This window comes from Telmatherina bonti, assembly GCF_933228915.1.
Source record: "Telmatherina bonti genome assembly, chromosome: 19".
Lineage (NCBI taxonomy): Eukaryota > Metazoa > Chordata > Actinopteri > Atheriniformes > Telmatherinidae > Telmatherina > Telmatherina bonti.
The window spans coordinates 7038293-7063854 of NC_136617.1; the positions used below are offsets into that span (position 1 = coordinate 7038293).

The 25562-nt window shown below is 41.9% G+C and overlaps 1 protein-coding gene across 1 annotated transcript; it reads left to right on the top strand.

The window, feature by feature from the left end:
* Window positions 1–1047: 1047 nt before the first annotated feature.
* Window positions 1048–16858, top strand: LOC306769715 (sialin-like; the record flags this gene model as incomplete). Its single annotated transcript, XM_079258410.1, has 10 exons — window positions 1048–1162; window positions 4779–4996; window positions 5087–5320; window positions 5455–5629; window positions 5742–5860; window positions 8567–8728; window positions 10889–11021; window positions 12044–12191; window positions 15502–15592; window positions 16739–16858. The coding sequence occupies exons 1-10, from the start codon at window positions 1078–1080 to the stop codon at window positions 16856–16858; spliced, it is 1485 nt and encodes a 494-aa protein (XP_079114536.1). The 5' UTR covers window positions 1048–1077.
* Between the last annotated feature and the right edge of the window lie 8704 nt (window positions 16859–25562).

Consider the following 25562-nt stretch of genomic DNA (forward strand, 5'->3'; position numbering starts at 1 on the left):
TCGAGCTGCAGACGCACGTGATCAGGCAGGACAAGGCAGGTTTTATTTGTTTAGCACATTTCATGTACAACACAAATCAATGGGATGGTTGTTTATCGCTTTGTGATGGACTAGTGACCCATCCAGGGTGTTCCCTGCATGTTAACAGCTGGAATAGGCTGCAGTGAGCCCACCAACCTGTATTGGATTAGACCCATGGATTGATGCATCAAGACTCAAAAGGGCTTTAAAAGTCGCCGCTTATGTTGAGATGTTCTGGATTTGAAGCTGACATTTGTCAGATAAACTCCAGGCGGTTCTGAGACGTTTGAGGGAAATGTCTCTGAAGCTACAAGTCCAACATTTCTGCACAGATAATGATCAGTTTAAACAACCTGTTTTTTCTTGTTTGCTTCCTGCCTGAAAACGAGAACACTTCCAGTTAATCTGGGACGAATGAGGAACCAAGTCGGTACATTACAGAAACTAGTGTTTTCTTTTTAAATATTTAGTAGCATTGCTGGTATTTTTGTGGACATTTTCCCTTTTTTGGTTACTTAGTGATGATCAGATCACTTCTTTAACAGAAATGCCGTCAGCTGGTTTCAGCTCGAGCATTTGTTGTTTTTTTCTTCGTTTATGAGGCGATGCACAAACAGATGTATTTTAGATCCTGAAAAATGTGCAGCTGAAGGACTTTTTTTGTGATTTAGTCTGTTTAAATTCAGATCTGTGACCAAACATTGACTTCATGTGTGAAACTTGTGAAGGTTTATTGATGTTACATTCAAAATGCTTCATCTGAAACCAGCGAGGCTTCTTCATTAACAGGTTATTTGTAGAATTGATTACAAGGCCGTGACGGTGATGAAAGAAGTGTTTCGGCCACCAGTTATTACCTTCATGTCCACCTGTCTAAATCGAGGAAGGAAGATGAAATATTTCTGGAAAACTTGCAGGGTTTTGGAAGTAATCCAGAACTTCTGATGCTGTCAGTAATGTGTTCATCTCACATCCTCTTTGCTTTGCATGTCATTGTTTACGTGTGGTTTTTCATGACGATTCTATAGGCTAAACTTTCTGGGTTAGACCGCCACCATGTCACCACCAAAGGGCTGCTCCATCAACACCGGCTCTTCAGACGAGAGCGAGGACAGCGAACCTCTCGTCAAGACCGACGAGGGTGAGTTACCCTGCAAACATGGACAACTTCAGCTGCTGCTTTTTACTCTGCTGCAAATCTTTAGCATGTTCAAATTACCTGTTATGTAAAAGCTCAACGGCCCTTGTGACCATCAGGTGGCTGCAGGTAGAACAAAATCACATGTTGCTGAAATAAACTCATTTTATCTGCATAAACCGAAGTTTAAAGAACATTCTGTTAAATTTAAACTGTAGAAGAGTCAGCACAGGAACCTGCGTCATTTCTTTATTTTGTCAGCAAACGAGTTTTTATTTATGATAAGATGATAAAAACCTTTATTCAGCTAAAAGCGGCAGAAATGTCATGCGGCTTATGCTGCTAGAAGCCTGCTCTGTTGCTGCTCTTTTCAACCCTCATGCTTTCATTAAATCATTTTGGTAAATCAGGTGCAAACATGAGCTGTTTTCACATGATTGCATAGAAAATCAGGTCGGGACTTGTTTTTTCACACGTGTACGAGACAGAAGGGGATTCTCCACATTCTCATGACAGGAAACATGCAGTGAAGGTTGTTTTATCATAAAAAACAGGGCAAAAATCCATAATAGGAGCAGTTCCATCATCAATTTCATTATCAATTTATTCATAAAGCACTTTAACTCAAGCCACAGTTGAACATGCATTCTAAAATACATGCATAAAAACGCATAAAAACAAAACATAAAGCAATTAAATTAATAAAATACGAAGCAAATGGAGGAATTTGGGGTCTAAACATTGTGCTTGGTGTATCTGATGAACAGCTTGTCCCTGTAGTCTTGTGTTTATCTTGGGCAGGACATTTCTCAGCTTTATACGGTGTAAACTTGGAATCAGGTCCGTCCATTTCAAGCAGACATGTCACTTCCAGTCTGCTTCTGGATCCTGATAGTTCCTCATTCATGTTTTATATTTTGCTTTGATGTGAATAAATGTCATTAACAGGCTTCTGAGGAACTTGACAAGCAGTTTAGTTAACTAGAATCAAGTAGGAAACATCTAAAACAGGCAGGACAGGATCGAGCAACACAGCTTTAAAACAGGAATGTGCAGGACTAATGGAATAGTCCATTCCATTAGTCTGATTCAGATGCTGCGGCAGGAAACATCCAAAACCTGCAGAATGGACTTTGCCTGTCCCTGCTGTAACACACTGCTCATTTAATCACTGACGTTCTTTCCTTCCTGGAATTTATGTTCACATATTTGCTGTTCAGCATCCTTCATAGAAAACTCATTATAAGTCTTTTCACTCCACAAACACGGACGTTGCATCAGCAGAAATCTTAACGGTTACAACACTGTCAACTTGAATCACATTTCATAAACAGGTCACATGAACTCAGCTAACATGTTAGTGAAAGAGTAAACCCAGGGTAGAAGGCCTTATCAGCTGCATGAACTCAAAGAGGGTTAAATGGACATCATCCCGCTGAGTGAGTTTCTTTCGGTCCCGAGTCCTGTGTGACATTACGGCATTATGGCGTTATGGCATTACAGTACTATGACATTACGATGTTGTGGCATAACGATGTTACGGCGTTACGGCATGACAGCTCTATGACATTACAATGTTTTTGCATAATGATGTTACGGCGTTACGGCATGACAGCTCTATGACATTACAATGTTTTTGCATAATGATGTTACGGCGTTACGGCATGACAGCTCTATGACATTACAATGTTGTTGCATAATGATGTTACGGCGTTACGGCATTACAGCTCTATGACATTACAATGTTTTTGCATAATGATGTTACGGCGTTACGGCATTACAGCTCTATGACATTACAATGTTTTTGCATAATGATGTTACGGCGTTACGACATGACAGCTCTATGACATTACAATGTTGTTGCATAATGATGTTACGGCGTTACGGCATTACAGCTCTATGACATTACAATGTTGTTGCATAATGATGTTACGGCGTTACGGCATTACAGCTCTATGACATTACAATGTTGTTGCATAACGATGTTACGGCGTTACGGCATGACAGCTCTATGACATTACAATGTTGTTGCATAATGATGTTACGGCGTTACGGCATTACAGCTCTATGACATTACAATGTTGTTGCATAACGATGTTACCGTGTTACAGCATGATGATGTTATGGCATTACGACATTACAGCATTACAGCACTATGACATTACGACATTATGGCATAATGATAATACTGCGTTACAAAATTACAGCGTTATGGCGTTATGGCATTACAACACTATGAGATCAGATTACGATGTTGTGGCATAACGATGTTACCGCATTATGACATTACGATGTTACGGCATCACGACATTATGGCATTAAAGCATGATGACATTACCACATTATGGCATTAGAACATTATGGTATTATGGCATTACGACGTTACGACATTATGGCATTACGGCATTACGTCATTATGGCGTTATGACATTACGAAATTAAGCCATTACAGCATTATGACATAATGGCATTACAGCATTATGACATAATGGCATTACAGCATTATGACTCTATGAAATTAAGCCAGCATTACATTATAACGTTACAAAATTAAGCTATAACAGCATTACGACATTATGACATTATGGCTTTACGGCATTACGGCATTACACATTACAATGTTATGGCATTAGGACGTTATGTTGTTACAACATTACAGCGTTACAGCATTACGGAATTACAACATCACAAATTAAGCCACTACAACGTTATGCTATTACAACATTATGGGGTTATAACATTATGGCGTTATGGCATAACGACACTATGGCATAACGTCATTACGGCTTTATGGCATTACAACATTACGAAATTAAGCCATTACCTGCATTATGGCATTACAGCGTTACGCCGTTACCGCGTTACTGCGTAACTGCATTACAACATTACAACATTACAAAATTAAGCAATTATGGCATTATGACATTATGGCATTACGATGTTACAGCATTACAAAATTAAGCCATTATGGCATGACAACATTATGGTGTTACAACATTACAGTGTTACAGCACAACGGCATTACAACATCACAAAATTAAGCCATTATGATGTTATGCCATTACGAGATTATCGCATTATGGCATTACGAAATTACAAAATTAAGCCATTACGACATTATGCCAGTTTGGCTTGACTTTATTATGATATTATGAAATTAAGCATTATGGCATTATGGCATTATGGCATTACGACGTTACAGCATTACAAAATCAAGCTATTATGACATTACAATATAACGGCATTATGGCTTTACAACGTTATAGCATTATGACATTACAGCATGACGACATTACGGCATGACGACATTACAGCATTACGAAATCAAGCTATTATGGCGTTATGTACGGCATTATGGCATTACAACATATTATTGCAAAGATCTTCTCTGAATTCTGTCGGTACATTGTGAGCAGCAAACAACCAAACGTCCCAGCCTCAACAGCACCAAACTCTGGTTCCATGAACTCTAAGAGGATCATTTAGACACATTTCAAATTAAACACGAATAATTTGAGAAATAATTTTTAACGTAAACTATTAATCATGAAATGAACTCAAGCTGGAGGACTGCTGCCATCGACTTTAGAAAGGAATTTCAGCTGTATCGCTCTTTCAGTTCCTCCTCAGTGCTGCTCTGCTCGCCTCAACCTCGCCGTGCTCATGTTCCTCGGCTTAGCTGTGGTCTACGGTCTCCGCGTCAACCTCAGCATCGCTATGGTTGCCATGGTGAACACCACAGATACTGAAGTTGCAGAAAACAGCTCTGTTGTCCACGCCTGCCCGCTGCCGTCAAGGCCAGAAAACACCAGTGATGTGCTCCAGCAACCAGAGGGGGTAAAGTCTTCAGAATTCCAACAGCTGTGCATGTGGATGTGTGCATTTTGCATGTTTTGACACCGCCTCGCTTTGTCTTCTTGCCCCAAGACCCCTCAGTACCCCTGGGATGCAGAGATTCAGGGTTGGTTGCTTGGAGCCTTCTTCTTCGGCTACCTCTTCACGCAGATCCCAGGGGGCTACCTGGCCGGTCACTACGGGGGGAAGATCTTCCTCGGCCTGGGTGTGTTGGGAACAGCTGCCCTCACCATCCTCACCCCTCTGGCTGCCAAGTGGGGGCCGTACTGGCTGTTTGCACTGCGAGTGTTGGAAGGTGTTGGGGAGGTAATGCCACATACAAACCGGGCTCTTTATTTGGTGATAAAATCTTGTTAAATCTGCATATTTGATGACATGACGCAGCTCTGGAAGACATGGCTCCGAGGATGTTTTCTCCAGTAAGGGTTCTGTTTCTGCAGGGGGTTACCTTCCCGGCCATGATGGCAATGTGGGCTCGGTGGGCTCCTCCTCTGGAGCGCTCTCGCCTGATTACCCTGTCGGGGGCCGGGGGCAGCTTTGGGGCCTTTGTGGCCCTGCCGCTCACCAGCTTCCTCTGCGAGATGCTCGGCTGGCCCGCTGTCTTCTACTTGTGTGGTAAGTGAAGGAAATGCTGACAGATGTGATCAGACACGAAAGTTGCGTCCTTTGTTTCTTATTTTATTACAGTTCATTATGCCATCTTTTCATGATTTATTTCCTCTCTTAGGGGGTGCTGGTTGCATCTGGGCGGTCTTCTGGTTCCTGCTGGTTTCTGATGACCCTCGCACTCATCGGCGAATCAGCGAACAGGAGAGGGATTATATCGTAACCGCCATTGGACCTCAGGTGCTGTCTTGTCTTGCTGACCTTCTGCTTCCATGTGTTGCTCTTCGTTTTCTTTGTTTATGAACATTTCTACATCTGTTTTATGAACACTCACAACGTTTGTGCAGGAGTGAGAGTTGCAGCCTAAAGCGGCTCTGAGAAACCAATTTGTCAGACATTTTCTGCCTGCTGTGGATTATTTCTCCTCACTTCCCTTATCAGACTTCCTGTTCCCATTTCCATTTCTGCTCTCGTGTGTTAGCTCTCAGTCCTTCAGATGTCCTTTCATTGTGGTGTTTTTTTTGTGTCTAAATATCTGAATAATCCTGGTTAAACAGAGTTTGTTTTTGTTCTATTTGATTCTCCAGTCATTTAGCAGATGCTTTTATCCAAAGCGACTTACATATGAGTGAGAGAGAACATGCAAACTCCACACAGAAAGGCCACTGACCAAACCTTGCCCCAGCCAAGGATCAAACCAGCAACCTTATTGCTGTGAGGCCACAGTGCTAACCACCATGCCACTTTGCAGCCATACAAAGAATTAATACCATAATATTTGTTGCAAAGAACTGGGCTAAGTTCTCCCACTTTCCAATAAATACAGCTATACTAAGTGTTGAAGTGCTCCTTGAAGAGCTGAGTCTTCAGCTTGTTCTTAAAAGTAGACAGGGACTCTGCAGAGCGGACAGAGTTTGGGAGATCATTCCAGCATCGTGGCACAACAGAGGAAAATAGTCTGGATTGGGATTTAGTCCCATGTATTGGTGGTAACACGAGGCGCCTTTCACTGGTGGAACGTAGCTGTCGAGAGGGAGTGTAGGTCTGGATCAGGGAGTGAAGGTAGACGGGAGCCGTTTCAGTTATTGTTTTGCAAGCCAGAAGCAAAGCTTTAAATTTGATGCGTGCTGCAACTGGAAGCCAATGACATGAGCTCTTTGGGTTGGTTGAAAACCGGACGCGCTGCAGCATTCTGGATCATCTGCAGAGGTTTAATAGAGCATGCAGGCAGACCTGCCAGCAGGGAACTGCAGTAATCGATGCGCGAGATGACCAGAGCCTGAAACAAAAGCTGAGTCGTGTGTTCTGTCAGGTATGTCTGATTCTCTTGATGTTGTAGAGAGCAAATGCGGCAGGTACGGGCAACTGAGGCAACATGGACCTTAAAGGTCAACTGGTCATCCACCATGACGCCAAGACTCCGGGCAGTAGACGTAGGAACAAGTGTGATAGAGTCAAGCTTCAAACTTAGTTGCGGATGTAAGGAAGGATTGGTTGGACAGACATTGAGCTCTGTCTTGGACAGCTGAAGGTGGCGAGCCTTCATCCATGTGTAATGGGAGTGTGTCTGCTGTCCTTTCTTGGTCTTCCTGACCTTGTCCACACCCGTGAATTACTTGTTCTTTCTGCGTTGTGTTCTTGCACGTGACATTGAATGAAACATCTGGACCACAGCAGCTGCTAGTTGTTCTTTAATAGCATTCTGTACAAACAAACAGAAAAGTGCTGTAACATGCAGCTTGCTTCACACAGGTTGGTCATCAGCCTCCTGTTAGCAGACACAAAGGAAGACCTTGTAGCTGCATGATATATGTGAATACTACAAACTCAAGTAAATGCACAAAATAAACAGCACAAAACTTTGTGTCTACAGCTCCTATAAATTAATAATCATAAACATTCAATTTATACAGTCAAAATAATCAAACACTTTGTTAATTATGAGCAGAAAAATGGCCCATACCTCCTCTCAGACTGCAAAGTGCGGACTGAGAGCTTTGCAGCGCGGGCTGAGAACAATGCAGTGCTGACGTCATCAGACAGCGACTTCTTAAAGGGGCAGTACCAGTATTAAAACTGGAGCATAGACAATTTGTTGAACACAGTCTGAACATTAATAAAGTGGAGATTTCCTGGTTTAGATCAGGATTTGATGAAATTCCAAACATAAAAGAATGAGAGACATATCACTCTTGTTACACATGCCAAGTTATCAGCAAGGCAAGCTGATATTCTCATTGAGGCGGTTGTGTCATCTGAAGGAAAGGAGAGGAAAAGCGGAGTGTCATCAGCGTAACAGTGATAGGAGAAGCCGTGAGAGCTTATGACTGCACAAAGTGAGGAGGTGTAGGTGTAGAAGAGAAGAGGGCCAAGCACCGACCCTTGGGGCACCCCTGTTTTCAACTCGTGAGCTGGACACTTCTCCTCGCCAGGATACTCTGAAGGATCTTCCTGAGAGTTAGGACGAGAACCAGGAGAGGACAGATCCAGAGATGCCGAGCTCAGAGAGTGTAGAGAGGAGAATCTGATGGTTCACTGTGTCAAAAGCAGCAGACAAGTCCAGAAGTTTCAGGACTGAGGATTGACCAGTGGACCTGGTCCAGAAGTTTCAGGACTGAGGATTGACCAGTGGACCTGGCAAGCCGGAGGGAATCGGTAATAGACAGGGGAGCAGTTTCAGTGGAATGGTCCTGCTTAAAGCCAGACTGATATGGATCAAAAAGGTTTTCATAATGGAGGAACTGCAAGATTTGACTGAAGACTGCACGCTGTAGTAGTTTAGATAAGAAAGGCACCAGTGAGACCGGCCGATAGTTTTCAGCATAGCCGATGGCTGAGCAGGTGGTGGAGAGAGAAGCGAGTTTAATGCCATGAACAGCAGTTGTGCGATGTTGCAATGAGTCCTTCAATTGGTGCTAAATGAGGATTGTGATGTGATCTTCTCAGGGTACGGGTCACGGCTGGACTCTGCCTCTGCTGTCCATGCTGTTTTCTGTCCCTCTCTGGGCCATCATCATCACCCAGATGTGCTCCAACTGGGCATTTTATACCCTGCTGACATCGCTGCCCACCTACATGAACGACATCCTGCACTTTGACCTGCAATCGGTGAGCTTTGCATTTATTTATGCTTCAGTTTATTGTTTGAAAAACACAAATATTAAGAGTTTCTGTCAAAAATGTGTTTTTTATGATTAAAAAAATCTCTGCTTCTTTTAGTATCCAGTCATCTTGCTAAATAATGATGTTTTGTGTACTAGGAATGAGGCGTTTATGTATTCTAGCAGCTATGCTGGTGCTGTAACACATGTAGATGTATGATCACTGCTGAAAGAAGTGCATGCAGAACCTGTGGTAACATCGTCTGTTCTGCTTAGTTTGGCTTTTTTCCCAAAAATCCAGGAAATCATGGGATGCATTTTTTATGCTTTTTGCAGAAGTTTAGTAATTTTTGGGAGGAATTTGCTCCAAATCAGCATGTTTTTCTGCCTTAAAAAGAGTAAACAGCATATTTTGTCCTCTGACAGAAGCAGTCACCACCCTCCTCTTCCTCGCAGGTGAAGTTCAGTCATGAGACTAACCAAAACAAGACTGATAAAGACGTTTCTGTTTGTTCTTTGTACTGAAGACTTACAGACCAAAACATGTAGTCAAGGAGATAAAACAACTCAACATGGATGTATAAAAAAAATTGTGTAGATATAGTGAGCCTATAACGAGTATTTTTACTTCTTGGAAAGACAGAACTGCTTTTTGCGCCATGTGTTGCTCCATTATTTTGTAAAGAAGAGAAGGGGAACATCAGATCAGATAAAGGTCCGTAAAGTCACGAGGTTCTGGGTTTATTTCAGGTTTTTGATGACTGTTGGGATGGTTCCTGTGTCCAACGTGACCACCAGATGTCAGTTATAGTAACAAAACCTTTTGGCTCTCGTAACGTCCTCCTGATTTCCTCACACCGTCGGTCTTACATGAGTGAAGAGTAAAGAGGAAGAAGCTATTTTCAGAGCATTTAATACAACAATAATTCAGTTCTAGTTGAGGCCTATTGTTCTGCCTCGGGTCTGAAACAAAAGCGAAGCGGTGTGTATGATCCTGGTTTCTACAGGAAGCTCTGAGAGATTACTGCAGACATGTCAGAATCAACACGTGTTACTCTGTCAGAGTAAATTCACATGGAACACAGTCGAGCATGTACAGGTTACCTCCTCCTAACAGAAAACCAATAATATCTGTGAAAACCAGAAAACAGCAGCTCAGTTCGCCTGGGAACCAGTAAAGTCCCGTCTGCTGAGGAACTGTTCTATAGCAGGAGGTGAAAAGTGAAGCTGAGCAGTTTTCCAGGTGTTTAATAAAAGGTGTTACCAGGTAAATATCTGAGGAAGCCATCAGCTGATGATGATGATGATGGTGGACATCTATATCAACGGTCAGAGTCAGGAGAATCCAGGTTTAGACCCCACACTCACCTTAGAAACACTATGACGGTCCAGAAGGACATCAAGACCTACATAGTTTATAATAGGAAGAGAGAATACTTCACTATAAAACCTCCATCACCATGGCAACTAGCAGGACCTTCGTTGCCATGGAAACCAGCAGGAGAGAGTCACAGGAGACACATTGGCAGTTTTTCAGAAGAAAACATGATTTCTGGGTTTTCGTCCCGCAGCGAGACAGACGTCTTTGTGATCAGCAGAGTCTGTTTTCACGTGACGTCATGTTTGTGTGGAGAAAAGATCGGAAGCTGTGAGTGGACACTTTTCTGATGCTTGGTAGAGTTCTGTAGCGGAGTTTGTCTCCGTCATGTTGCTATGCTACACGTTAGCATTGCTGCTTTCTGTTCAGGGGACTCTTGTCAAGAAGAGGTTAATAGTGACTTTGATTTAGATTAAATATGTCACTACAAACATGTTCATAATGCTTCATATGATCTGCTGGGATAAATACATGATAAATTCTCTGCTAACAGTAAAACGCATCATTACTGTCTTCAGCAGCCTGGTCTTTGTGGAAGATCGTTGGTCCAGATTTTTCTGCCATGTAAATGTACGTTTATATGTAAATCACAATTTAAAATCCTGCTGTCTAAGAAACATTTAATAATAATCTAATAAACAGACGGACACTCAGAGCTTTACTGCTGCTCCTTCCAAACTGAGTGTCCACATATGATCCTCTCACTTGTGATTTTTCAGTTGTAATAATGAATGAGGACCCTTCATCCATCAGGACAATAACAGCTGATCCTCTGAATTTCTGTGTCAGAATGGCTTCCTGTCAGCGTTCCCGTACCTCGGCAGCGTGGTGGTGTCCACGCTGTCTGGCGTCGTCGCAGACAACCTCATCGAGAGGAGGGTGTTGGCTGTCACCACCGTACGCAAGATCTTCACACTCATCGGTAAGAAAGCCTCCCCAGAACAAGTTCAGAGTTCTGTAGATCAGCTCCTCCTTGTTGTTCCTACATCCAGACTTAAAACCAGAGGGGACCAAGCTTTTTCAGCACAGGCATAACAAGCCCCTCCGATCAAACCAGCCCCCACTGGAAACCTTTTAAATCACATCTTCAAACACATTTTCACTCCCTGGTTTGTGGCACAGCATGAAAACTGGTCTGTTTATCTTTTAATGTAGTTTAGACTTATAACGTCTCTTAATGTATTTTAGGCATTTGTTATTTTTTCTTTAAATTTCTTTTTGTGTATTTTTGTTTAAATTTCTTCTATTTCTGTTCGTGTGATTTTGTGGTATTTTATTTTTGTTTCTCGAGTGTTTTAATGCTGTTAGGAGTGCAGAATCTGACTGTGTGTCTCCAACCAGACCACACTGGTAACCAGGGTTTATCAGATTGTCCACCCTTTTCCCGACACAGTGCCCTGATTAGTGCTCGCGCCATTTTCTAGGGGTGTCCAAATGTCCAGCGAGACAAGAGTAGTGCACTTTAAATTACCCACAATGCATCTTGAAAACTAGTGCGCATCGATGGTCACTAGACGGGTCAGTATAGACCACAATGCATTGCAGTAGGAGCTCAAAGTTACACGAACGTCAAAGCAGGTTAATAATAAACCACAGATAATTAATTTTATGTCTTAATTTGTTGAATAAATATGAACTAAAGAAACAATAAAATACAATATAAGAAAATAAACCTTTTTTCACACGAGTTTGGATTGGATTTGGAACGACGGATGGTGGTTCCACTCATGTTGTCAAGCTGCAGAAAAAGAATGCAGCCCTCATTAAAGCGCCCGAGTTTGTTTATAAACGTCAAGTCATGTCATCAATACATCTAACAGCAATAACTGATGTGGTGCAGCTTCGGTTTACTCGCCTACATGAAGCCGGTTGTTCCAGTCGTGTATTTGCTTTTTCATCTGGTCCTAAAAGCCTGAAATGATCACCTAGCTGGTCTCTCCACAGGTCTGCTGCTGCAGGCGGTTTTCCTCGCCGCCGTCTGTTATGCCGGCTGCGACCATATCCTCACCGTCACCTTCCTCACGCTCTGCACCAGCTTAGGAGGGATCAGCGCCTCTGGAGTCTACATCAACCAGATAGACATCGCTCCTCGGTTGGTGCCAGCTGATCTCTCCACATTTTAATCATTCATTTATTTAACTGTCTAGTTTAGAAAGTAGTCAGACATTTCTGATGTTCAGTAGATCACCTTTTTTTTGCAACAGAAGACATCAAAGAATGTTTAAAGATTTTTGGATAAACAAATTATCAAAAAAGCTTCTTTTACTGTCAAATACAGATGCAAACATGTGAGAGAAGATTAAATAACTGAGGTGACTTATGGTCAGTTTTACTGCTTGTGATTCTCAGCCTGAATCTTTTATTCCTGCTGAAGAACTTCTGGTGATTTTTTTAGATTAATAAACTGTAATATTTGGAAAATAAAATGACATAAAATCAAATAAAATTATTTTTTTAAAAAATGATAAAATTAATAATTCAGTAAAATAATAAAAAGAAATATTGAATTCAGCTATGTAAAATAAAGTTCAGCCAGGACGTGGACAATGACAGTGAGACCTGGAGGGGAGTGATTGGGAGGCATGGTCCTCCCCCTCTGAACCCAAATGGTGTCTTCTTATTGGACTTCTGTGCTCGTCATGGATTGTCCATAACGAATGTCCATATGTACACCTGGCATCAGGATTCTCTGGGCCGCAGTTTGATGATCGTTTTTGTAGTTGTATCGTCGGACCTGCGGCCACATGCCTTGGACACTCGGGTGAAGAGGGGGGCGGAGCTGTCAACTGATCACCACCTGGTGGTGAGTTGGCTCAGATGGTGGGGGAGGAAGCCGGTCAGAACTGGCAGGCCCAAACGTGTTGTGAGGGTCTGCTGGGAACGCCTGGCTGAGTCCCCCGTCAGAGCGAGCTTCAACTCCCACCTTCAGCAGAGCTTCGAACATGTCCCGAGTGAGGCGGGGGACATTGAGTCCGAATGGGCTGTGTTCCGTGCCTCTATTGCTGAGGCGGCCAGCCGGAGCTGTGGCTGTAAGGTCGTTGGTGCCTGTCGTGGCGGTAATCCCAGGACTCGTTGGTGGACACCAGCAGTGAGGGATGCTGTCAAGCTGAAGAAGGAGTCCTATCAGGCCTTCTTGGCCTGTGGGACTCTGGAGGCAGCTGATGGGTACTGACAGGCTAAGCGGCATGCGGCTTCAGCTGTTGCCGAGGCAAAAACTCGGGCATGGGAGGAGTTCGGCGAGGCCATGGAGAAAGACTTCCGGACGGCTTCGAGGAGATTCTGGTCCACCATCCGGCGGCTCAGGGGGGGGAAGCAGTGCTCCATCAACACTGTGTACAGTGGAGATGGGGAGCTGCTTGGGGAGATCTCAACTCAGGACGTTGTGGGTCGGTGGAGGGAATACTTCAAAGACCTCCTCAATCCTACCAACACATCTTCCGATGAGGAAGCAGAGCTGGCGGACTCAGGGGTGGACTCTCCTATCTCTGGGGCTGAAGTCGCTGAGGTGGTCAAAAAGCTCCTTGGCAGCAAGGCCCCGGGGGTGGATGAGATCTGCCCGGAGTTCCTTAAGGCTCTGGATGCTGTGGGGCTGTCCTGGCTGACACGCCTCTGCAGCATCGCGTGGACATCGGGGACAGTACCGCTGGACTGGCAGACTGGGGTGTTGGTCCCCCTTTTTAAGAAGGGGGACCGGAGGGTGTGTTCCAATTACAGGGGAATCACACTCCTCAGCCTCCCTGGTAAGGTCTATTCAGGGGTCCTGGAGAGGAGGGTCCGCCGGATAGTCGAATCCCGGATTGAGGAGGAGCAGTGTGGTTTTCGTCCTGGTCGCGGAACAGTGGACCAGCTCTATACCCTCTTTGGGGTCCTGGAGGGGGCATGGGAGTTTGTCCAACCAGTCTACATGTGCTTTGTGGACCTGGAGAAGGCATTTGACTTCGACCCCGGAGTACACCTCCTCCTAAAACGAATTAGTTTCCAGTGAGGGTTGGACTCCGCCAAGGCTGTCCTTTATCACCAGTTTTTTTCATAACTTATATGGACTGAATTTCTAGGCGCAGCCGAGGTGTTGAGGGGAACCGACTTGGTGGCCTCAGGATTGGGTCTCTGCTTTTTGCAGATGCCGTAGTCCTGTTGGCTTCATCTGGTCGTGATCTCCAGCTTTCGCTTGAGCGATTCGCAGCCGAGTGAGAAGCAGCCGGGATGAGAACCAGCACCTCCAAATCTGAGACCATGGTCCTCAGCCGGAATAGGGTGGATTGTCCTCTCCGGGTCGGGAGTCAGGTCCTGCCTGAAGTGGAGGAGTTTAAATATCTCGGGGTCTTGTTCATGAGTGAGGGAAGGATGGAGCGTGAGATCGACAGACAGATCGGTGCGGCGTCTGCAGTAATGCAGACTCTGCGCCGGTCTGTCGTGGTGAAGAAGGAGCTGAGCCAGAAGGCGAAGCTCTCGATTTACCAGTCGATCTACGTTCCTACCCTCACCTATGGTCATAAGCTGTGGGTCGTGACCGAAAGAACAAGATCTTGTATACAGGCAGCTGAAATGAGTTTCCTCCGCAGGGTGGCCGGGCTCTCCCTTAGAGATAGGGTGAGGAGCTCAGTCATCCGGGAGGAGATCAGACTAGAGCCGCTGCTCCTCCGCATCGAAAGGAACCAGTTGAGGTGGCTCGGGCATCTGGTCAGGATGCCTCCTGGACCTCCCTGGTGAGGTGTTCCAGGCACGTCCCTCTGGGAGGAGACCCCGGGGAAGACCCAGGACACGCTGGAGGGATTATATCTCTCAGCTGGCCTGGGAACGCCTCGGGATCCCCCCCGCAGAGTTGGCAAATGTGGCTGGGGAGAGGGAAGTCTGGGCTTCCCTGCTTAGGCTGCTGCCCCCGCGACCCGACCCCGGATAAGCGGCATGAAGATGGATGGATGGATAATAATAAAGAGTAAAATGTAAGAATTAAGGGGAGCCTATTATCCGAAAGGCTGCTCTTGGCAGAGGACGGTTGTTGAGCCAGACCACCGTTCTGCTGTCATGTCAGACAGGACTGGTCAACAACAAAACATAAGTTGTTCAGCCAGATTGGGAATTATTGAAAATAATAATTACAAACTGGAAACTGCAGATGTCAAAGCTAACTCTGCTACGATGTAGCAAATGCTAAAATTTATGATCAACATTGTCCAGAGTCCCTGCAAGGATTTCCATACAGTGGTGACATGGAGGATAAGAACTTTGATTAAAAACCTCTAATGTTGTTTTCCATGTGGGATCTTGTTAAAGTCCACTAGACTTTGGCAGGATGACGTGTGGATGCAGATTGGGCGACGTCCTGAAATCCAGCCGTTCTTTCATTGCTTATGTCTGGATGTTTTTTAAGGCTTCTTTAACGTGTTTTCCTCTCCCGGCAGGTTTGCAGGATTCCTTCTAGGAATCACCAACACATTCGGGACGGTTCCAGGTGTCGTGGCGCCGATCGTGACCGGATACTTCACTGAAGACGTGAGTCTCTAACAGCAAGCAGCTGGTTTGATATGAAAACTAAATCAAAGCAAACTTTATTCATAAAGCAGTTTCCATAACAGAGGCAACACAAAGTGTTTACAGGATAAAAACAATTCATGCAGGTTAAAATAACTAAAAACACACTCATCATATTCTCTTTCACACGATAATACACACACACACACACACACACACACACACTCAAAGTCCTACTGCCACCCACTCTAACATGACTCCCGAACTTCTCTCTTGATGAATGAAGATACAAACAAATAAAAAAAAAAAATAAAGGTAAACATCTGGCTTGATGCTGATGTGAGGAAACAATATCTTTGGGATCCGTCCACACGAAGAGTCAGTCCTCCCACGTCCATGGGGGTCGTTGCCACAGCAACCACCCAGATGGGAGCAGGCTGGGGTTCAGCCCACAGGACCCCCACCACCCAGCTTTCACAGGGGACGTAGCAACAGCAACCACCCAGATGGAAGCAGGCTGGGGTTTAGCTCACAGCCATAAGGCTACGGTGCAGGAAACCTGCCACCCAGACAGCGTTTATCACCGTGACAACAACCTCCAGTGTGGAGGATCCCCATGAGGAAAGCAAAACTTAAAGAACCTAAGAATCACAATAAGTGCAGCAATGATAAAAAATACATATAAAAGATTTCATAAAATAATGTGCTTAAAGTTTTAATAAAATAAAATAAATTGAGATCAAACTAGATTAATGAAAAGCTGAGCTAAAAGCTGCATCTTTAGCCTCTTTCTGTAAACATCAACAGTGTAAACAGCTTTAATCTGGTCTTCATTCTGCAAATAACTTGTGTCCTTTCTCTTTGTACGCGGCGCTGTCGGACCTCCAGTTTGACTTGAAGGGTGTTTTGTAAATAAAGATGCATCGGCTCGTAGGTAGATTAGAGTTTATCTCCTACAGATTTCTGCAGTTCAGATATTTGTAGAAAATCAAAGCTGATTATCTTTAAAGGAAAACAACTCTGGTCAGAAATCGTCTCTTAAACTAGATATTTGACAGTCCAGCGTGAATAAAACTCATCTTTATGTAAGGAATAAATGACGGTTAACTTCAGGCTGGTGCGACTCCTTCAACATCCTGCTGATGCTTCTTCTTCTGTGGTCGGCAGCACACCCTGGCAGGCTGGAGGAAAGTGTTCTGGGTCGCCGCTGGGATCAACACCGGTGGCGCCCTCTTCTACACCATATTTGGCAGCGGGGAGATCCAGCCATGGGCCGTCACCGACTGAACTTCATCTTACACTGAAGTGTCTGAAACGGCAGGAAACGATCTTTTTCTACTTCCACTTTGTTCTGTTTTGGACATAAAAGTAGATGATGACTTTCAAACATGTAAAACTCACTCTGGGCGTCAGATTTTACTCAACAGTCTGGCTGCAGCACCAGATTATTTGTTTTGTGCAAAATCATGTCCACAAAAAAAACTGAGCGAATGTTAAAATTTGTTTCTTCATCGTTTCACATGAAAGTGATGAAACTCTGCAGCGGTGACACGGATGTGAAGGGAAGTTTGTGCATTTGCAGACTGATCTGAACACATGAAACGAGGTTTACATGTTTGCGAGTCACCTCCAGGTGCTTGGTGGGGCATGAAGAAGAGCGGCAGGTCTACCTCGCCAACACACACAGCTGCAGAGGAATTCTTCCACCAGCACGACACAAACAGTCGACTTTCATCAAGATGCTTTCAGAGTTCTGCCTCTAAGCACAGAAACAGCTCATTTTAACCAGGAATAGCTTTTATACCAACAGATCATGAGTTTTTTTTTTTTTTTTTACTGTCTATCTACAGTTTTTATTTCTTTATTGACAAACAACACAAAGACCTGAGAGATCAGTTTTTTATTGACTTTATAATCCCATTTAACACAACATGAAGAGATTATAATTCTACCTCTGTGAGGTGATGCTTTCTGAGCTCTTCTGGCTCCTGTAGCAGCACATTGGTGTCGGTTGACCATATGCTGCATGTTTTCACAAACAAACAAACATATGTTGCCTGTTTCATTCAGAAAAAGGGAAACTTCAGACCACTGCTCCTCTTCAGCTTCTCCACGTATAAAAAGTGGACGTTCTACATTCCTGTGAGAACAAAGAAAAACATTTACTGTTGAGCAAAATGTCTTTTTCAGCAAATATCAGGAACATAATGTGAGTTTTGGACTGATGAACATCCACGCTGCCGAATGGAAGACCAAACAAGTGCAATCTTTTTATTTCGTTTCTCAGATTATTTTATTTGGAATTTCAATTCTAAGATGTTTTATAGTTTTTTTTATGAACAAACATCACATAGCAGGAGTTTGACGTGTTTTAATGGCTTCTAACTGCCTTGTTAAGTGTTTACAGATTGTTTTGTGTCCACCTCGACAGATTTGACAAACGAAGCACTTTTATTTGCCTTAATTCTGACCAGAGTATTCAGACAGTGTTAGACTTCATTTTACCGTCAACATGCTGCCTTTCTTCATCTCTTTGCCGTCCAGACTGTTTTTCTGAAAGGAAATGTTCACAACAACTCTGGCAGTAAATCAAAGTGCACTATGATTGTAAAGATGAAATGTTTATTCATGAATGCAATAATGTGTTTACCTTATTGTGCAAATTTGTTTGTTTCTCTTGTGAAAGGATGTGATGAAATCTGACTTTTCTTGGCATTCTCTTCTCATCACTTTATTCATTTCTAAATGTTGTTTTACTTATTTTAACACTGTCTGAATATGGAATGATGTAACTTTGCAGCTTGTCTGCTCAGTTTTCTGATCCTATTATTTAAATGTCTTCATTTTACCTTTAAACTTTTACTTTCCTTTTTATGCTCCAATGCAGAAGTTAGAAACCTCTGTTGGTTGTCTGTCTTGTGTATTGTGTATATAAATGAATTTTTCTCTAGGATTTTCCGCCTGACACGGCTGGCTGTGTTACGAGCTGGATTGCAGGCTGGAGCGCTGTCTGTGCAGACAGTAAATGTTTGCACCCACCAGAAAATAAACGGAGCATCCGTCACCGGATTTATTTAAATTTAGCTCAGCTTTTCATTAATCTAGTTTGACAACTGAAGAGTTATTTAATCAAAACTGGTTTTTATCAGTGATTATGTCACTATGTTGATGATGAAAATTGAGACAGTATCACTTTTTTTTGTAATGATACATTTGAAGTCAAAACAACTACTTTGGAAGGTTTTTTGAAAATTTTTTAAGAACAACTTTATGAATGTTTTATGTAATTAAAATGAAGAAATGAAAAAAATGAAGGAAAATATCAAATAAACATGTTTTTTCAACTCCATTTATCATCTGTCATACAGGCTGGACTCTTTGTGTTTTGCAGTGTTGTTGTTTACTCAGGGCGTATTCCGTCTGTTACTTTGTTTGTTTGTTTTGTAAAACAAGACTTAATTTAGACAACATTTTGAACAGCAGTGTCTCATATTACACACAAAAGGACATGACTGTGAGCACACATGAGGCCGTAGTCATGATGGCGACGTGTCAGTACAAACATGTCAGTACATTGAATGAAAGGTTTGATGATTTGGAACATACCGTTATACCGACAGAAACAAATGACCAGAAACATGAAACTTAAATGAAGAAAAAGCCAGGAAGGGAAAAAAGAAAAGAAAAATATAAAATGTAAACATCACAAAGCATCTCAGATGTTGACTCAACGACAGTTTTTCAGGAAAAGTTTGAATTATATTCATGCATCTAAGGCATTTTATCTTCCATTATTTCTATAGGCTGGTAGAATTTCTTGAAGTCAATATGAAATTCAACAAAGGTAGGAGGCAAATTGGAGAATTTTGCTTTATGAATATGGAATTTAGCAACAAGAATTATTAGTTTAATTATATATTAAATATTGGGGATTTATTTTGATAATATAGAAGAATATCTTTGGCTCCCAGATGTCGAGTTTTAATGCAAAATAATTCTCTATTTGTTTCCAGAATCCTGCGCTGTGATGACATTCAGTAAAAAGGTGTTCAATTCTTTCTTCTTCATGTTGAAAAATTTCTTATCAGCGTTTACAAACTTTGCCAAATAGACATTTGTTGGTTAAATATGGTGTAATATTTAATATTGCATTTCTTTTGCTTTGTTTGAGATGTGATATTTATATGTGAGGAGCTGGGCAACCTTTCAGTTTATATGAGAAATGAAAGCAAACAAATTTCCCTTTTGGAGTTATTTTCTCCAGTTTGTGGAACGTGTTTCTGATATGTTGGTTGTTGCAGTGACGACTGGTAATGTCTGTTCCATCTATAAACCACCTGTTGTCTTCTCTCAACGTTGCTTTTCATCAGCTGAAAGCCTGCGTTATGTTATGGCATTAATGACAAACATGAATGTTTTACAGGGAAAGATTTCAGTCTAACTTCATCGTTCTGTAAGTCTGCAAGAAAGATTTTGTTATCAACCCATTGTTTTAAGAATAATTTATTTTTCCTGACAGTCCACTCATTGTTCCAGATTAAAGTTTGATGTGGGGAGAAGTTGTGGACAAAGCAGAGTTTAGCAGCTGGAAGATCCTGTTGGTGGAATCTAGAGACAGTTAGACGTAGTTTGTTTACATTAAAATTACATTGTAGAAGAAATTAGAAACTGCAAATCTACTAAAAAATATGATTTAGAATGAAGTACGACAGTTAAGACTCCATAAACACTGTTTTAACCATTGCAGCTTGTAAGTATAGTTTCATCCATAAAATCTGCCAATTCCTTTGGGATCTGCTGAAATTTCCTTTCTTAAATGATGGATTTTATTTTTCCATATAAAGTTAATCAACACTTTACTGATATCTCTGCGTAAGGGTTGCTGGACAAAGAAACGGAGTGCAGGGTCGACCAACCTTCAGCTTTGCTCAGCAAAACTCTCCCTAGAATTGAGAAGCTCTTTTGAGCCACATATTGAATTTCTTTCTTTCTTTTAAGTATTTTGGATTTAAAATTTTTTATTTGTCGTTCATTTGTGTTTTTTGATGAATAAATACCCAGATATTTAACATGATTTTTGATAGGGATCTCATTGATGCTGGTTTCATCGGTGTTTTCTAGGCTTTTTAGGCAGATTGAGTTTCAGACCTGAAGCAGCTGAGAAGTCATCAGGATTTTATGTTTGTCTGTGAGGAAAAGGAGCGTATCATCAGACAGTTGGATCATCTTAATCTCCCTCTCAAATATATTCAACCTTTAATAGCACGGCTCTGTCGAATATAAACTGACAGGATAGTAATAATAATAAACAATGAGGAAGAGAAATGGAGAACTTGGACAACTTTGGCGAGCGGATCTATGCAGGGAATCTTTTAGTTGTTTATGGGAAGAACAAAACACTGCTGCTCATAAAGCGTTCTAACATAAGAGACGAATTTTTTACCAAAACTAAAAGTTTGTAACGACCCAAATAAAAACTGATGTTCCACTTTATCAAACGCTTACTAAAAACCTGAAAACAAAATTAAAGCATCAGAATGAATCCAGTCTGAGGAGTCTGTCTGGTCAGGAATAAGTCTGATGTTGCAGCTGATATGTTGATTTTTCATGAACCTTGTTTGAGTTTCATGTTTTACTCAAACTTTCTTTTAAGCGTCTGGTGAAAATATGTGAAAATATCTTATAATCTGTCTCTGAGGAGTGTTTGTGGTCCCAGTTGTCTAAAAGAGTCAGATCTTCATCTGGTTTTGGAGAAAGTGTTGTTACACCTTGTTACATGGATACTGTCAATTCTTCCTGCTCAATACATTCTTGTAACATTCCAACATATGAAATCTGCATTTGCACATTTACAAAACAGGAAATCTGCCTTCCTTTTGGTGACAGCTTCAGTCAGGGATCTGGGTTTTCTCTGTGGGAGTCGTGTTCTTCAGGTTCCACCAGAGGGTGCCAGTGGATCTCATCCTGGAGGGGATTTCCACAGGTGTCCAGGAGGAGACTGTGGCGCTGTCCACGTGCTGAAGTCAGTGGGATGAACCACACGCTTTGTTGGTGAAATGTTATGTAATGAATGAATCAGCTACCTGTCTGGAAATGTTATGCTGTTCTTTTCCATTTAGAAACACCAGGAAACTTCACCAAAAACTACCCTGAAAAGCTGTAATAACTTCAAGCTATAGGCCTCCTCTGGAGTCTTGTGTTGCCTCACTGAGATGGACGGGACTGGATGGAGAAAAGTTGGATTTTATTTCAAACTACAAAAAAAACCCTTAAGAGAGCTCAAACCTCACAATGTTAAAGAATCCTTTAAAACTTTCCTGGATCCAAACGGTGATCCGGATCACAGCTAAATGAAATCAGTTCTTCTTCTTACTTCTAGCAACTCCTGAAAAGCTGAATGAAAATCTGTCCATACTTATCTTGAACACAAACAAACAGATCAACACCTGCAAAAACACAACCTCCTTGGCGGAGATAATAGTACTGATACTAAGATTACAATCCGCATCGGTTAATCGGTTAATGTCAGCATGACCTTTTCTTTTTCGTTTTTACTACAGAGGTTTATGGGGGGTTTACCATACTTATGAAACTTTATTAAAAGATGAACATGACAACAGAAAATGACTCTAAATCCAGTAAAGTCACGTCTTAAATGACTGAATTAAAAATGTCTTCAGGTGTTATAATGAGCAGCTCTTTTCAAACTTTAATCCAGATGGTTTAAAAGCAGACCCAAAACAAATAGAAGGTCAATATACTAATATTGCTGATCTATATTAAAGTTGTCTCCACGATACATCACTTTCCCATGCATTGCTAATACCTGCCACGAGTTATTATATCGTTTCCACGCAGTAATAACTCGTGGCCACCAGTTGGTCTGTAGGTCTGATGAATAAAATGGCTTTTGAATTTTAACCAAACATAACAGGCTACAATATGTTGTTGGAAAAGTGTGATGTTACTAATGTTGTAATGTTTTATGTGGGTGCTGGTTTATAAATGAATTTTGTTCTGCGAAACTAAAACAAAAGGAGGAGAAACAAAAGATATATCGCGCTAAGGAAACTTAGCAGAATCTATCTGGTAGAACTAATAAGTTGAGCTACAACAGGCTGTAAATGTGAAGTTTAACTTGATGAAATCCAGCAGAAGGAAGAAACGGCGCGCGACAATGCGCGCGACAATGCGCGCTCCGCAGATTTCTGTCGGTGAAAAATCACTTTCGGTGAAGCTTCGTGTATCGTTGCTTCTCTAAAACTTTAGCAAGTATTTTCCACGATTTTTCCAAAGGTAAGTGACTAAAGCTATTTGTGTGAATGGTTCATCAGTGACTTGTGTTAGCTTAATCTTTAGAAGGGCAACGTTGACTTGTTTGCAGAGGTAAATTAGAAGTGAAAGGAAAGTAGAATTAAAGATGTTTTTTGTGTGCATTTAGAACAAGTGTTTTTACTAACAGGCTCATCGACCTTGCAGTGGAGCTGAGCTGATTATATTCAGCTGGTTTAGTGACCAACAGCTGCCTTTGTGACACCTGGATTAAACCCTTTTAGTTTGGGAGTGTTTTTTTTTTTTTTTTTTTTTTTTTTTACTTTTGTCAAGTTACATTTATATCCAGTTTTTAGACAATTTAAAAAAAAGAGTCAAAAATATATATAAGCATATGTCCTGGAAGATGATAAGCTCCCTATTCTGTTAAATGTCATTTTACATGGCAATTTGTGTTTTTCTTTCTTTTTTTTTTTTTTTGGTAATATTTCTCCTCAAAAACATCTCATTTAACGCACTAAATTTGGTTATTTTGGGCACTTTATTGTCCCCCATGAATGCTATGTCACAACAAAGATAAATGAGATTTTAATATGATTAGTTTCAGCCTTTTTCTTTTCATGCCAATGCTGATATCACTTCCTACCAACAGAAAACATTCTGTCTTGTTCAGGGATGATGTTTCTTTCACTTTGTCAAACTGAGGCTCTTACATCATGTAAAATGGGAAACTGTGAAAGCAGAAACATGCAGGCAGTTCATGCATTGATGGTTCTGAAGGAGTGCTTTTGACACCTGAGGATCTCATAAGGATCTCCTGAGGAAGAAGGTTTTAATCACACAACAGCTAGATGGAGGGGGTCCACTGAACGCGGAAGCGCTGCGCGCGTAGACCAGCGGAGTGGTGCGCGGTTTCCGTGCGTCATGGTGCCATAGTTGTCCCACCCAACGACTTGGTGCTTGGTGTTCAATATGTCCTGCAATAATCTTCCAGCAGTTGATTAAACGGCTGAGGGAGTCTGTAAACGCCGCGTCTATCAGCTTCTCTCGGTGTCTCCAATCTGCTGCCGTTCCTCTTGACACAACACTGGTGTGACAGGTGACATCATGTAGGATATTTTAACACAGAAAGTCCGTTTTTACTGCATGTTAGTGCTTTAAGTTATAAACAACAAGTGAAAGGAAGAGATGGACCATGTTGCTGCTTCAGTCTTCTGGTTTGCCTGCTGGTTGTTTGCGTTTAGGATGGAAAGGCCAATTAATGGGATTTACTCATTCATTTATTACAGTGAGATTTGTGTGGAGAACGCTACAGTATAATCTCCAACAATATCCATGAATTATTATTAAAGAATCGATGATGCATTTCTGTCAGTAAAATGTGAAATCTTCAAGTTTATTTATATAGCACTTTTCATATAAAAGTAGCACAAAGTGCTTTACAAAATAAAAAACAGGAATTAAACAAGGTTAAAACCCGCGTTCACATCCAAAAATATAGAATTTACCCAAAGTCTAACACATATAGTCACTTTTTACACACACTCACATGGATAAAACACATAAGACACTCTCAACAAACCAATCTTAGGGATCCACATAGGCACACCAAAAAAGAAAAGTAAATAATTTAAATGACAATCACAAAAGAAAAGTCTAAATATAGAACAAATTAAAAGCTTGATTAAAAAGATGGGTCTTGAGCCGACTTTTAAAAACCTCAACAGTATCCATCATCCTCAGGTCCTCTGGCAGACTGTTCCACAATTGTGGAGCATAAAAACAAAAAGAAGACTCACCATGAGTCTTTGTTAACATTTTTGGATGGCTCGTAGTACCAGTGGATATCCAATAAGTAAGATGGCTCAAAGCCATTAAGAGTCTTAAAAACCAGTAGTAAGAGCGTAAAATCAAGCCTGAAGCGAACTGGAAACCAATGCAGAGACTTTAGGATGGGGGTAAGATGGGCTCTCCCTCTGGTCCCAGTAAGCAGACATGCAGCAGAGTTCTGCAGCAACTGCAGAGGTGCTAAATCCTCAAATGGTCTGATTTCATTTGAGTCAACTGTTACATCCAGCCCATGCCCTTTAAAGGTGGAACTTGACCCTTAGAAATCGAGTTTTCCGTGCTAAAACGTCATTTCAGCTATATGGCTTTATAAAACAACTATTTTACTTTATATGGCTGTAGTTAAGAGAGTTAGATAGATTTATGGCCAACTACCTACTGACATCCACCCCATTATCCCTTCAAGGTGGAATTAGACCTCAAAAATAGAGTTTTTGTGTGCCAGGAGAATTTAAGTTTGGTTTGCTCCCAGTTGGATGTAGTTGGATACATTGTGCTCATAAGTTTACATGCCCTACATCTTGGACATGTTGTCCTTTACTGGCAGAATATACCGGATCCCCTTTGGTTTTCAGCTGGAATAGGCTGCAGTGAGCCCACCAACCTGTTTTGGATGAGGCAGGTATGACCCGTGGATGGACGCGTCAAGACTCAAAAGGGCTTTAGAAGTCGCCGCTTGTGTTGAGATGTTCTGGATTTGAAGCTGACATTTTGTCAGATAAACTCCAGGTGGTTCTGAGACGTTAGAGGGAAATGTCTCTGAAGCTACAAGTCCAACATTTCTGCACAGATAATGATGAGTTTAAACAACCGTTTTTTTCTTGTTTGCTTCCTGCCTGAACACGAGAACACTTTTACTTAATCTGGGAGT